Source organism: Ranitomeya imitator, chromosome 5, assembly GCF_032444005.1.
Source record: "Ranitomeya imitator isolate aRanImi1 chromosome 5, aRanImi1.pri, whole genome shotgun sequence".
Taxonomy (NCBI): domain Eukaryota; kingdom Metazoa; phylum Chordata; class Amphibia; order Anura; family Dendrobatidae; genus Ranitomeya; species Ranitomeya imitator.
The window spans coordinates 705,463,542-705,478,208 of NC_091286.1; the positions used below are offsets into that span (position 1 = coordinate 705,463,542).

General features: G+C 56.6%; 1 protein-coding gene across 3 annotated transcripts in view; it reads right to left on the reverse strand.

The window, feature by feature from the left end:
* The window catches only part of LOC138638871 (zinc finger protein 324B-like), a 41,578-nt gene extending 29,051 nt beyond the window's left edge, over nt 1–12,527 (reverse strand). For 2 of the 3 annotated variants that reach the window (XM_069728573.1, XM_069728575.1), the window contains exon 1: nt 12,431–12,527. In XM_069728573.1, the coding sequence (XP_069584674.1) occupies nt 12,431–12,457 (27 nt within the window). In that variant the 5' untranslated portion in view covers nt 12,458–12,527. The other variant, XM_069728574.1, reaches the window with a different exon arrangement.
* Between the last annotated feature and the right edge of the window lie 2,140 nt (nt 12,528–14,667).

Consider the following 14,667-nt stretch of genomic DNA (forward strand, 5'->3'; position numbering starts at 1 on the left):
TACAGGGGGGGGGGGATCACCTCAGGAGGATAGTCGCAGGGTACAGGGGGGGGGGATCACCTCAGGTGGATAGTCGCAGGATACAGGGGGGGAATCACCTCAGGAGGATAGTCGCAGGGTACAGGGGGGGGGGATCACCTCAGGAGGATAGTCGCAGGGTACGGGGGGGGGGATCACCTCAGGAGGATAGTCGCAGGGTACGGGGGGGGGGGATCACCTCAGGAGGATAGTCGCAGGGTACAGGGGGGGGGATCACCTCAGGAGGATAGTCGCAGGGTACAGGGGGGGGGGGATCACCTCAGGAGGATAGTCGCAGGGTACAGGGGGGGGGGGGATCACCTCAGGAGGATAGTCGCAGGGTACAGGGTGGGGGGAGATCACCTCTGGAGGATAGTCGCAGGGTACAGGGGGGGATCACCTCAGGAGGATAGTCGCAGGGTACAGAGGGGGATCACCTCAGGAGGATAGTCGCAGGGTACAGGGGGGGATCACCTCAGGAGGATAGTCGCAGGGTACAGGGTGGGGGATCACCTCAGGAGGATAGTCGCAGGGTACAGGGTGGGGGGAGGGGGAGATCACCTTTGGAGGATAGTCGCAGGGTACAGAAGGGGGGGGGGGATCACCTCAGGAGGATAGTCGCAGGGTACAGAGGGGGGGGGGGGAATCACCTCAGGAGGATAGTCGCAGGGTACAGGGTGGGGGGGGAGATCACCTCAGGAGGATAGTCGCAGGGTACAGGGGGGGATCACCTCAGGAGGATAGTCGCAGGGTACAGGGGGGGGGATCACCTCAGGAGGATAGTCGCAGGGTACAGGGTGGGGGGGGGGGGGGAGATCACCCCTGGAGGATAGTCGCACGGTACAGAGGGGGGGGGGGGGATCACCTCAGGAGGATAGTCGCAGGGTACAGGGTGGGGGGGGAGATCACCTCAGGAGGATAGTCGCAGGGTACAGGGGGGGGGGGGGTGGGGATCACCTCAGGAGGATAGTCGCAGGGTACAGGGGGGGGATCACCTCAGGAGGATAGTCGCAGGGTACAGGGGGGGGGATCACCTCAGGAGGATAGTCGCAGGGTACAGAGGGGGGGGGGATCACCTCAGGAGGATAGTCGCAGGGTACAGAGGGGGGGGGAATCACCTCAGGAGGATAGTCGCAGGTTACAGGGGGGATCACCTCAGGAGGATAGTCGCAGGGTACAGGGGGGGGGGAATCACCTCAGGAGGATAGTCGCAGGTTACAGGGGGGGGGATCACCTCAGGAGGATAGTCGCAGGGTACAGGGGGGGGGGGGATCACCTCAGGAGGATAGTCGCAGGGTACAGGGGGGGATCACCTCAGGAGGATGGTCGCAGGGTACAGGGGGGGGGGATCACCTCAGGAGGATAGTCGCAGGGTACAGGGGGGGGGGATCACCTCAGGAGGATAGTCGCAGGGTACAGGGGGGGAATCACCTCAGGAGGATAGTCGCAGGGTACAGGGGGGGGGATCACCTCAGGAGGATAGTCGCAGGGTACAGGGGGGGGGGGATCACCTCAAGAGGATAGTCGCAGGGTACGGGGGGGGATCACCTCAGGAGGATAGTCGCAGGGTACAGGGGGGGGGGGGGAATCACCTCAGGAGGATAGTCGCAGGGTACAGGGGGGGGGGGGATCACCTCAGGAGGATAGTCGCAGAGTACAGGGGGGGGATCACCTCAGGAGGATAGTCGCAGGGTACAGGGTGGGGGGATCACCTCAGGAGGATAGTGGCAGGGTACAGGGGGGGGGGGGATCACCTCAGGAGGATAGTCGCAGGGTACAGGGGGGGGGGGATCACCTCAGGAGGATAGTCGCAGGGTACAGGGGGGGGGGGGGGATCACCTAAGGAGGATAGTCGCAGGGTACAGAGGGGGGGGGATCACCTCAGGAGGATAGTCGCAGGGTACGGGATGACCTCAGGAGGATAGTCGCAGGGTACAGGGGGGGGGGGAATCACCTCAGGAGGATAGTCGCAGGGTACAGGGGGGATCACCTCAGGAGGATAGTCGCAGGGTACAGGGGGATCACCTCAGGAGGATAGTCGCAGGGTACAGGGGGGGGGGGATCACCTCAGGAGGATAGTCGCAGGGTACAGGGGGGGGGGATCACCTCAGAAGGATAGTCGCAGGGTACGGGGGGGGGAATCACCTCAGGAGGATAGTCGCAGGGTACAGGGGGGGGGGGATCACCTCAGGAGGATAGTCGCAGGGTACAGGGGGGGGGGGATCACCTCAGGAGGATAGTCGCAGGGTACAGGGGGGGGGGGGATCACCTCGGGAGGATAGTCGCAGGGTACAGGGGGGGGGGGGATCACCTCAGGAGGATAGTCGCAGGGTACAGGGGGGGGGGGATCACCTCAGGAGGATAGTCGCAGGGCACAGGGGGGGGGGGATCACCTCAGGAGGATAGTCGCAGGGTACAGGGGGGGGGGATCACCTCAGGAGGATAGTCGCAGGGTACAGGGGGGGGGGGGATCACCTCAGGAGGATAGTCGCAGGGTACAGGGGGGGGGGGATCACCTCAGGAGGATAGTCGCAGGGCACGGGGGGGGGGGGATCACCTCAGGAGGATAGTCGCAGGGTACAGGGGGGGGGGGGGATCACCCCAGGAGGATAGTCGCAGGGTACAGGGGGGGGGGGGATCACCCCAGGAGGATAGTCGCAGGGTACAGGGGGGGGGGATCACCTCAGGAGGATAGTCGCAGGGTACAGGGGGGGGGGATCACCTCAGGAGGATAGTCGCAGGGTACAGGGGGGGGGATCACCTCAGGAGGATAGTCGCAGGGTACAGGGGGGGGGATCACCTCAGGAGGATAGTCGCAGGGTACAGGGGGGGGGGGATCACCTCAGGAGGATAGTCGCAGGGTACAGGGGGGGGGGATCACCTCAGGAGGATAGTCGTAGGGTACAGGGGGGGGATCACCTCAGGAGGATAGTCGCAGGGTACAGGGGGGGGATCACCTCAGGAGGATAGTAACATAGTAACATAGTTAGTAAGGCCGAAAAAAGACATTTGTCCATCCAGTTCAGCCTATATTCCATCATAATAAATACCCAGATCTACGTCCTTCTACAGAACCTAATAATTGTATGATACAATATTGTTCTGCTCCAGGAAGACATCCAGGCCTCTCTTGAACCCCTCGACTGAGTTCGCCATCACCACCTCCTCAGGCAAGCAATTCCAGATTCTCACTGCCCTAACAGTAAAGAATCCTCTTCTATGTTGGTGGAAAAACCTTCTCTCCTCGAGACGCAAAGAATGCCCCCTTGTGCCCGTCACCTTCCTTGGTATAAACAGATCCTCAGCGAGATATTTGTATTGTCCCCTTATATACTTATACATGGTTATTAGATCGCCCCTCAGTCGTCTTTTTTCTAGACTAAATAATCCTAATTTCGCTAATCTATCTGGGTATTGTAGTTCTCCCATCCCCTTTATTAATTTTGTTGCCCTCCTTTGTACTCTCTCTAGTTCCATTATATCCTTCCTGAGCACCGGTGCCCAAAACTGGACACAGTACTCCATGTGCGGTCTAACTAGGGATTTGTACAGAGGCAGTATAATGCTCTCATCATGTGTATCCAGACCTCTTTTAATGCACCCCATGATCCTGTTTGCCTTGGCAGCTGCTGCCTGGCACTGGCTGCTCCAGGTAAGTTTATCATTAACTAGGATCCCCAAGTCCTTCTCCCTGTCAGATTTACCCAGTGGTTTCCCATTCAGTGTGTAATGGTGATATTGATTCCCTCTTCCCATGTGTATAACCTTACATTTATCATTGTTAAACCTCATCTGCCACCTTTCAGCCCAAGTTTCCAACTTATCCAGATCCATCTGTAGCAGAATACTATCTTCTCTTGTATTAACTGCTTTACATAGTTTTGTATCATCTGCAAATATCGATATTTTACTGTGTAAACCTTCTACCAGATCATTAATGAATATGTTGAAGAGAACAGGTCCCAATACCGACCCCTGCGGTACCCCACTGGTCACAGCGACCCAGTTAGAGACTATACCATTTATAACCACCCTCTGCTTTCTATCACTAAGCCAGTTACTAACCCATTTACACACATTTTCCCCCAGACCAAGCATTCTCATTTTGTGTACCAACCTCTTGTGCGGCACGGTATCAAACGCTTTGGAAAAATCGAGATATACCACGTCCAATGACTCACCGTGGTCCAGTCTATAGCTTACCTCTTCATAAAAACTGATTAGATTGGTTTGACAGGAGCGATTTCTCATAAACCCATGCTGATATGGAGTTAAACAGTTATTCTCATTGAGATAATCCAGAATAACATCCCTCAGAAACCCTTCAAATATTTTACCAACAATAGAGGTTAGACTTACTGGCCTATAATTTCCAGGTTCACTTTTAGAGCCCTTTTTGAATATTGGCACCACATTTGCTATGCGCCAGTCCTGCGGAACAGACCCTGTCGCTATAGAGTCACTAAAAATAAGAAATAATGGTTTATCTATTACATTACTTAGTTCTCTTAGTACTCGTGGGTGTATGCCATCCGGACCCGGAGATTTATCTATTTTAATCTTATTTAGCCGGTTTCGCACCTCTTCTTGGGTTAGATTGGTGACCCTTAATATAGGGTTTTCATTGTTTCTTGGGATTTCACCTAGCATTTCATTTTCCACCGTGAATACCGTGGAGAAGAAGGTGTTTAATATGTTAGCTTTTTCCTCGTCATCTACAACCATTCTTTCCTCACTATTTTTTAAGGGGCCTACATTTTCAGTTTTTATTCTTTTACTATTGATATAGTTGAAGAACAGTTTGGGATTAGTTTTACTCTCCTTAGCAATGTGCTTCTCTGTTTCCTTTTTGGCAGCTTTAATTAGTTTTTTAGATAAAGTATTTTTCTCCCTATAGTTTTTTAGAGCTTCAATGGTGCCATCCTGCTTTAGTAGTGCAAATGCTTTCTTTTTACTGTTAATTGCCTGTCTTACTTCTTTGTTTAGCCACATTGGGTTTTTCCTATTTCTAGGGTACAGGGTGGGGGATCACCTCAGGAGGATAGTCGCAGGGCACGGGGGGGGGGGGGGGGGATCACCTCAGGAGGATAGTCGCAGGGTACAGGGGGGGGGGGGGGATCACCTCAGGAGGATAGTCGCAGGGTACAGGGTGGGGGGGGGGGGGGAGATCACCCCTGGAGGATAGTCGCACAGTACAGAGGGGGGGGGGGATCACCTCAGGAGGATAGTCGCAGGGTACAGGGTGGGGGGGGAGATCACCTCAGGAGGATAGTCGCAGGGTACAGGGGGGGGGGGGGGGAATCACCTCAGGAGGATAGTCGCAGGGTACAGGGGGGGGGATCACCTCAGGAGGATAGTCGCAGGGTACAGGGGGGGGGGATCACCTCAGGAGGATAGTCGCAGGGTACAGAGGGGGGGGGATCACCTCAGGAGGATAGTCGCAGGGTACAGAGGGGGGGGGGAATCACCTCAGGAGGATAGTCGCAGGTTACAGGGGGGATCACCTCAGGAGGATAGTCGCAGGGTACAGGGGGGGGGGAATCACCTCAGGAGGATAGTCGCAGGTTACAGGGGGGGGATCACCTCAGGAGGATAGTCGCAGGGTACAGGGGGGGGGGGGAATCACCTCAGGAGGATAGTCGCAGGGTACAGGGGGGGGATCACCTCAGGAGGATGGTCGCAGGGTACAGGGGGGGGGGATCACCTCAGGAGGATAGTCGCAGGGTACAGGGGGGGATCACCTCAGGAGGATAGTCGCAGGGTACAGGGGGGGGGGATCACCTCAGGAGGATAGTCGCAGGGTACAGGGGGGGATCACCTCAGGAGGATAGTCGCAGGGTACAGGGGGGGGATCACCTCAGGAGGATAGTCGCAGGGTACAGGGGGGGAATCACCTCAGGAGGATAGTCGCAGGGTACAGGGGGGGGGGATCACCTCAGGAGGATAGTCGCAGGGTACAGGGGGGGGGGATCACCTCAGGAGGATAGTCGCAGGGTACAGGGAGGGGGATCACCTCAGGAGGATAGTCGCAGGGTACAGGGGGGGGATCACCTCAGGAGGATAGTCGCAGGGTACAGGGGGGGGATCACCTCAGGAGGATAGTCGCAGGGTACAGGGGGGGAATCACCTCAGGAGGATAGTCGCAGGGTACAGGGGGGGGGGGGATCACCTCAGGAGGATAGTCGCAGGGTACAGGGGGGGGGATCACCTCAGGAGGATAGTCGCAGGGTACAGGGGGGGATCACCTCAGGAGGATAGTCGCAGGGTACAGGGGGGGGATCACCTCAGGAGGATAGTCGCAGGGTACAGGGGGGGAATCACCTCAGGAGGATAGTCGCAGGGTACAGGGGGGGGGGGATCACCTCAGGAGGATAGTCGCAGGGTACAGGGGGGGGGGGATCACCTCAGGAGGATAGTCGCAGGGTACGGGGGGGGGGGATCACCTCAGGAGGATAGTCGCAGGGTACAGGGGGGGGGGGGGGGATCACCTCAGGAGGATAGTCGCAGGGTACAGGGGGGGGGGATGACCTCAGGAGGATAGTCGCAGAGTACAGGGGGGGGATCACCTCAGGAGGATAGTCGCAGGGAACAGGGTGGGGGGATTACCTCAGGAGGATAGTCGCAGGGTACAGGGGGGGGGGGATCACCTCAGGAGGATAGTCGCAGGGTACAGGGGGGGGATCACCTCAGGAGGATAGTCGCAGGGTACAGGGGGGGGGGGGATCACCTCAGGAGGATAGTCGCAGGGTACAGAGGGGGGGGGGGGGATCACCTCAGGAGGAAAGTCGCAGGGTACAGAGGGGGGGGGGATCACCTCAGGAGGATAGTCGCAGGGTACAGGGGGGGGGGATCACCTCAGGAGGATAGTCGCAGGGTACAGGGGGGGATCACCTCAGGAGGATAGTCGCAGGGTACAGGGGGATCACCTCAGGAGGATAGTCGCAGGGTACAGGGGGGGGGAATCACCTCAGGAGGATAGTCGCAGGGTACAGGGGGGGGGATCACCTCAGGAGGATAGTCGCAGGGTACAGGGGGGGGGGGATCACCTCAGGAGGATAGTCGCAGGGTACAGGGGGGGGGGATCACCTCAGGAGGATAGTCGCAGGGTACAGGGGGGGGGGGATCACCTCAGGAGGATAGTCGCAGGGCACGGGGGGGGGGGGGGATCACCTCAGGAGGATAGTCGCAGGGTACAGGGGATCACCTCAGGAGGATAGTCGCAGGGTACAGGGGGGGGGGGGATCACCTCAGGAGGATAGTCGCAGGGTACAGGGGGGGGGATCACCCAAGGAGGATAGTCGCAGGGTACAGGGGGGGGGGGATCACCCCAGGAGGATAGTCGCAGGGTACAAGGGGGGGGGGGGATCACCTCAGGAGGATAGTCGCAGGGTACAGGGGGGGGATCACCTCAGGAGGATAGTCGCAGGGTACAGGGGGGGGGATCACCTCAGGAGGATAGTCGCAGGGTACAGGGGGGGGGGGATCACCTCAGGAGGATAGTCGCAGGGTACAGGGGGGGGGGGGGATCACCTCAGGAGGATAGTCGCAGGGTACAGGGGGGGGGGGGATCACCTCAGGAGGATAGTCGCAGGGTACAGGGGGGGGATCACCTCAGGAGGATAGTCGCAGGGTACAGGGGGGGATCACCTCAGGAGGATAGTAACATAGTTAGTAAGGCCGAAAAAAGACATTTGTCCATCCAGTTCAGCCTATATTCCATCATAATAAATCCCCAGATCTACGACCTTCTACAGAACCTAATAATTGTATGATACAATATTGTTCTGCTCCAGGAAGACATCCAGGCCTCTCTTGAACCCCTCGACTGAGTTCGCCATCACCACCTCCTCAGGCAAGCAATTCCAGATTCTCACTGCCCTAACAGTAAAGAATCCTCTTCTATGTTGGTGGAAAAACCTTCTCTCCTCGAGACGCAAAGAATGCCCCCTTGTGCCCGTCGCCTTCCTTGGTATAAACAGATCCTCAGCGAGATATTTGTATTGTCCCCTTATATACTTATACATGGTTATTAGATCGCCCCTCAGTTGTCTTTTTTCTAGACTAAATAATCCTAATTTCGCTAATCTATCTGGGTATTGTAGTTCTCCCATCCCCTTTATTAATTTTGTTGCCCTCCTTTGTACTCTCTCTAGTTCCATTATATCCTTCCTGAGCACCGGTGCCCAAAACTGGACACAGTACTCCATGTGCGGTCTAACTAGGGATTTGTACAGAGGCAGTATAATGCTCTCATCATGTGTATCCAGACCTCTTTTAATGCACCCCATGATCCTGTTTGCCTTGGCAGCTGCTGCCTGGCACTGGCTGCTCCAGGTAAGTTTATCATTAACTAGGATCCCCAAGTCCTTCTCCCTGTCAGATTTACCCAGTGGTTTCCCGTTCAGTGTGTAATGGTGATATTGATTCCCTCTTCCCATGTGTATAACCTTACATTTATCATTGTTAAACCTCATCTGCCACCTTTCAGCCCAAGTTTCCAACTTATCCAGATCCATCTGTAGCAGAATACTATCTTCTCTTGTATTAACTGCTTTACATAGTTTTGTATCATCTGCAAATATCGATATTTTACTGTGTAAACCTTCTACCAGATCATTAATGAATATGTTGAAGAGAACAGGTCCCAATACCGACCCCTGCGGTACCCCACTGGTCACAGCGACCCAGTTAGAGACTATACCATTTATAACCACCCTCTGCTTTCTATCACTAAGCCAGTTACTAACCCATTCACACACATTTTCCCCCAGACCAAGCATTCTCATTTTGTGTACCAACCTCTTGTGCGGCACGGTATCAAACGCTTTGGAAAAATCGAGATATACCACGTCCAATGACTCACCGTGGTCCAGTCTATAGCTTACCTCTTCATAAAAACTGATTAGATTGGTTTGACAGGAGCGATTTCTCATAAACCCATGCTGATATGGAGTTAAACAGTTATTCTCATTGAGATAATCCAGAATAACATCCCTCAGAAACCCTTCAAATATTTTACCAACAATAGAGGTTAGACTTACTGGCCTATAATTTCCAGGTTCACTTTTAGAGCCCTTTTTGAATATTGGCACCACATTTGCTATGCGCCAGTCCTGCGGAACAGACCCAGTCGCTATAGAGTCACTAAAAATAAGAAATAATGGTTTATCTATTACATTACTTAGTTCTCTTAGTACTCGTATAGTCGCAGGGTACAGGGGGGGGGGGGATCACCTCAGGAGGATAGTCGCAGGGTACAGAGGGGGGGGGATCACCTCAGGAGGATAGTCGCAGGGTACAGGGGGGGGGGGATCACCTCAGGAGGATAGTCGCAGGGTACAGGGGGGGGGGATCACCTCAGGAGGATAGTCGCAGGGTACAGGGGGGGGGATCACCTCAGGAGGATAGTCGCAGGGTACAGAGGGGGGGGGATCACCTCAGGAGGATAGTCGCAGGGTACAGAGGGGGGGGGGGATCACCTCAGGAGGATAGTCGCAGGGTACAGGGGGGGGGGGGGGATCACCTCAGGAGGATAGTCGCAGGGTACAGGGGGGGGGGGGATCACCTCAGGAGGATAGTCGCAGGGTACAGGGGGGGGGATCACCTCAGGAGGATAGTCGCAGGGTACAGAGGGGGGGGGATCACCTCAGGAGGATAGTCGCAGGGTACAGGGGGGGGGATCACCTCAGGAGGATAGTCGCAGGGTACAGAGGGGGGGGGATCACCTCAGGAGGATAGTCGCAGGGTACAGGGGGGGGGGGGGATCACCTCAGGAGGATAGTCGCAGGGTACAGGGGGGGGGATCACCTCAGGAGGATAGTCGCAGGGTACAGGGGGGGGATCACCTCAGGAGGATAGTCGCAGGGTACAGGGGAGGATCACCTCAGGAGGATAGTCGCAGGGTACAGGGGGGGATCACCTCAGGAGGATAGTCGCAGGGTACAGGGGGGGGGATCACCTCAGGAGGATAGTCGCAGGGTACAGGGTGGGGGGGGGATCACTTCAGGAGGATAGTCGCAGAGTACAGGGGGGGGGATCACCTCAGGAGGATAGTCGCAGGGTACAGGGGGGGGGGGGGATCACCTCAGGAGGATAGTCGCAGGGTACAGGGGGGGGGGGGGATCACCTCAGGAGGATAGTCGCAGGCTACAGGGTGGGGGGGGGGGATCACCTCAGGAGGATAGTCGCAGGGTACAGGGGGGGGGGGGAATCACCTCAGGAGGATAGTCGCAGGGTACAGGGGGGGGGGAATCACCTCAGGAGGATAGTCGCAGGGTACAGGGGGGGGGGGATCACTTCAGGAGGATAGTCGCAGGGTACAGAGGGGGGGGGAATCACTTCAGGAGGATAGTCGCAGGGTACAGAGGGGGGGGGGGATCACTTCAGGAGGATAGTCGCAGGGTACAGGGGGGGGGGATCACTTCAGGAGGATAGTCGCAGGGTACAGAGGGGGGGGGATCACTTCAGGAGGATAGTCGCAGGGTACAGGGGGGGGGGAATCACTTCAGGAGGATAGTCGCAGGGTACAGGGGGGGGGGAATCACTTCAGGAGGATAGTCGCAGGGTACAGGGGGGGGGGATCACTTCAAGAGGATAGTCGCAGGGTACAGGGGGGGGGGATCACTTCAGGAGGATAGTCGCAGGGTACAGGGGGGGGGGATCACTTCAGGAGGATAGTCGCAGGGTACAGAGGGGGGGGGGAATCACTTCAGGAGGATAGTCGCAGGGTACAGAGGGGGGGGGGATCACTTCAGGAGGATAGTCGCAGGGTACAGGGGGGGGGATCACTTCAGGAGGATAGTCGCAGGGTACAGGGGGGGGGGTCACTTCAGGAGGATAGTCGCAGGGTACAGAGGGGGGGGGGATCACTTCAGGAGGATAGTCGCAGGGTACAGGGGGGGGGGATCACTTCAGGAGGATAGTCGCAGGGTACAGGGGGGGGGGATCACTTCAGGAGGATAGTCGCAGGGTACAGGGGGGGGGGATCACTTCAGGAGGATAGTCGCAGGGTACAGAGGGGGGGGGGATCACTTCAGGAGGATAGTCGCAGGGTACAGGGGGGGGGGATCACTTCAGGAGGATAGTCGCAGGGTACAGAGGGGGGGGGGATCACTTCAGGAGGATAGTCGCAGGGTACAGGGGGGGGGGATCACTTCAGGAGGATAGTCGCAGGGTACAGAGGGGGGAGGGATCACTTCAGGAGGATAGTCGCAGGGTACAGGGGGGGGGGATCACTTCAGGAGGATAGTCGCAGGGTACAGGGGGGGGGGATCACTTCAGGAGGATAGTCGCAGGGTACAGAGGGGGGGGGGATCACTTCAGGAGGATAGTCGCAGGGTACAGGGGGGGGGGATCACTTCAGGAGGATAGTCGCAGGGTACAGAGGGGGGGGGGATCACTTCAGGAGGATAGTCGCAGGGTACAGGGGGGGGGGAATCACCTCAGGAGGATAGTCGCAGGGTACAGGGGGGGGGGGAATCACCTCAGGAGGATAGTCGCAGGGTACAGGGGGGGGGGGATCACTTCAGGAGGATAGTCGCAGGGTACAGAGGGGGGGGGGATCACTTCAGGAGGATAGTCGCAGGGTACAGGGGGGGGGGATCACTTCAGGAGGATAGTCGCAGGGTACAGAGGGGGGGGGATCACTTCAGGAGGATAGTCGCAGGGTACAGGGGGGGGGGATCACTTCAGGAGGATAGTCGCAGGGTACAGAGGGGGGGGGGATCACTTCAGGAGGATAGTCGCAGGGTACAGGGGGGGGGGATCACTTCAGGAGGATAGTCGCAGGGTACAGAGGGGGGGGGGATCACTTCAGGAGGATAGTCGCAGGGTACAGGGGGGGGGGATCACTTCAGGAGGATAGTCGCAGGGTACAGGGGGGGGGGATCACTTCAGGAGGATAGTCGCAGGGTACAGAGGGGGGGGGGATCACTTCAGGAGGATAGTCGCAGGGTACAGGGGGGGGGGATCACTTCAGGAGGATAGTCGCAGGGTACAGAGGGGGGGGGGATCACTTCAGGAGGATAGTCGCAGGGTACAGGGGGGGGGGAATCACCTCAGGAGGATAGTCGCAGGGTACAGGGGGGGGGGGAATCACCTCAGGATAGTCGCAGGGCACGGGGGGCGCCCCCTCAGGTCCCCCTCCCCCATCACAGGTCGCGGGGGTGGAGCAGACCTGTGATGGGGGAGGTGACATTACGACTCGTCGCTATGACCTCATCCATGTTCACTCTGACGTCACCCCTGGGGATGATGTAATAACAGATAATACCGGCGGGGGCGTGGCCAGTTCCTCCGCTCCTCCTCCCGCCGGGGGACCACAAGCCCCAGCGCAGCCCGCAGTCTCAGCTATGTAGGCCGGGCCAGAGTCCGCCTGCCCTCACACTCGGGCGCTCCCGTACGTGGCTCTCACCGGGTCTCTGATCTCCTCCTCAGCCATGGCCCCACTCCGTCTTCAGCTGCTCCTGACCGATTCCACTGTCGGTTTCCGGTTCGGGGAAATCAACTTCCGGTCCGAAAACCCCCGTGCTTTGCGCATGCGCTAAATCACCGGCGTTCCGTGTGGTAGTGCGCATGCGTAACGAAAGAGGCGCGTTAATACTTACAACGTCCCCCCCTGACAGTGACGTACAACGTTCCCTGGTGGAATAGTCGCCTCAGCGCTCTCTGTCTATGTCGTGATTGCAGGAGGACCGGGCCTGACATAAAGACGTCGCGTCTGAGCGACCAATCAGCGCTGAGCTCTCAGTCATTCGCCTTAAAGCCAATCAGCGCTTAGCTTACATATACCAACGCAGCCAATCGGAGAACAGCAATTATTTAACAAAACAACCAATCAGCGCTCGGCTGTCATTTAACAGCAACCAATCAGAGCTTAGCTTTCACTTACCCTAGTTACCAGAGCTCAACTTGCATTAGCCATGGCAACCAACCAGAGTCCGCCTTTCGGTTTACCTCAGCAGTGTGAGAGCTGACTATGGGCGGTGTCCTTGTCAGTGTGGTGTCTGTGTGGGTGATGGACAGTGATAGTGGAGGTGACGGACACATGTCAAATGATGCAAAGAAAACAAGTTCATAATCATTTAGAAACCACAATACTAATGTTTTACCTCAGGAAGAGTTCAGAAATCAATATGGTGTGGAATAACCATGATTGTTAATCTCAGCTTTCCTGCGTCTTGGCAGCTTTCCACCAGTCTCTCACACCGCTCCTGGCACAATAATGTCAGCCGTTCTTCTGTGTTTGTGGCTTGTGACTATCCATTATCCTCCTGATTACATTCCAGAGGTTTTCAGTTGGGTTCAGGTCTGGAGATTGGGCGGCCATGACAGGGATTTGGTGTGCTGGTCCTTCATCCACACCTTGAGTGACCTAGCTGTGTGTCATGGCGCACTGTCCTGCTGGAAATAACAGTCCTCAGAGTTGGGGAACATTGCCTGAGCAGAAGGAGTCGGCTGTTTGTTAGGTGTCGAGTTCCCACCGCTGCACAGGGGGAATCTCACACCATGTCCTCTGCGGTCTCTCATTTTTCCCCAGCTACAGTGGATTCTGCTCAGCAGAGACGTCGGTCCCAGCGTCTTGCTCAGGCTGATGCTGTGCCTCTGGTTACTGCTGCCGTCCCAGGTCCAGCTATTGTAACCACCATTAATCAGGACGAGCAGACGCTCCAGTCCTACTTTTTGCCTACTGAGCATGCCCGTGGGACAACCTCTCATTGGAGGTCGGAGGTCACATACTCAGGTCCTCAAGCGGCTCTGATTGGACCACTGGCAAGGTCCCGGAAGACTGCAACTATAAAAGGTTTGCATGGCCACTCGGTCATGCGCTGGTATAAACTGAAATTGTGTGTTTGTATGTGTGTATGTTATCTGGTGAAAGCTCCTAATCATCCCCCTACCTTGTATGTGGTTGGATGCTTGGAGCTGAATAGCGCCAGTTTGTGGCACGATCATACTGCGTCAATTCAGCAGTGTCCGCCAGTGCGGCGCCATGCGCAGCTAGTGTGCTTACCGGTCCATAGTTAGCAGCGTCCGCCAGAGCGGCGCTGCACGCACTCAATGCGCTAGATATTTAGTTTTGTCCCTGGCAGCACAGTTGCGGCACCGAGCACTAGTGGGTCTAGAGGGACGCTAACCCCGTGTCCTTGGGGAAGAGTTCTGTGACCAAACCCTAGCGTTCATTCTGCAGTATTGTGGCCCTGTGACGCGAAACGGTTCATCTCCGTACATACCGGGTGAAGTTAACCCGTGTGTGTTCTCATTATACTGCCATATACTGTCCGCCATTACCAAGCAGCAGGTGTTATCTCTGCACGACCCCGGGCTGCAAACTCACCATATATCTTCCACCCCTGTTCCGACCTTATCCCGCCTCCTGCTGCCAGATAAGTTCTCTGGCGACAGCAAGTCGTGTAGGGGATTCGTGAGCCAGTGTGGCTGCACGTTTTCCTACAGAGCGGGCTAAAGTGGGATTTATAATATCCTTCCTGTCAGACAGGGCATTGGAGTGGTCTACGCCACTGTGGGAGTGCAACGATCATGTTGTGCAGAGTGCTCTGCGGTTCCTGAGCACTCTGAAACAGGTCTTTTTGGGACCTCAAGTCATCCATGATACAGCGCTCCAACTGCTGGCACTGACACAGGGCACGT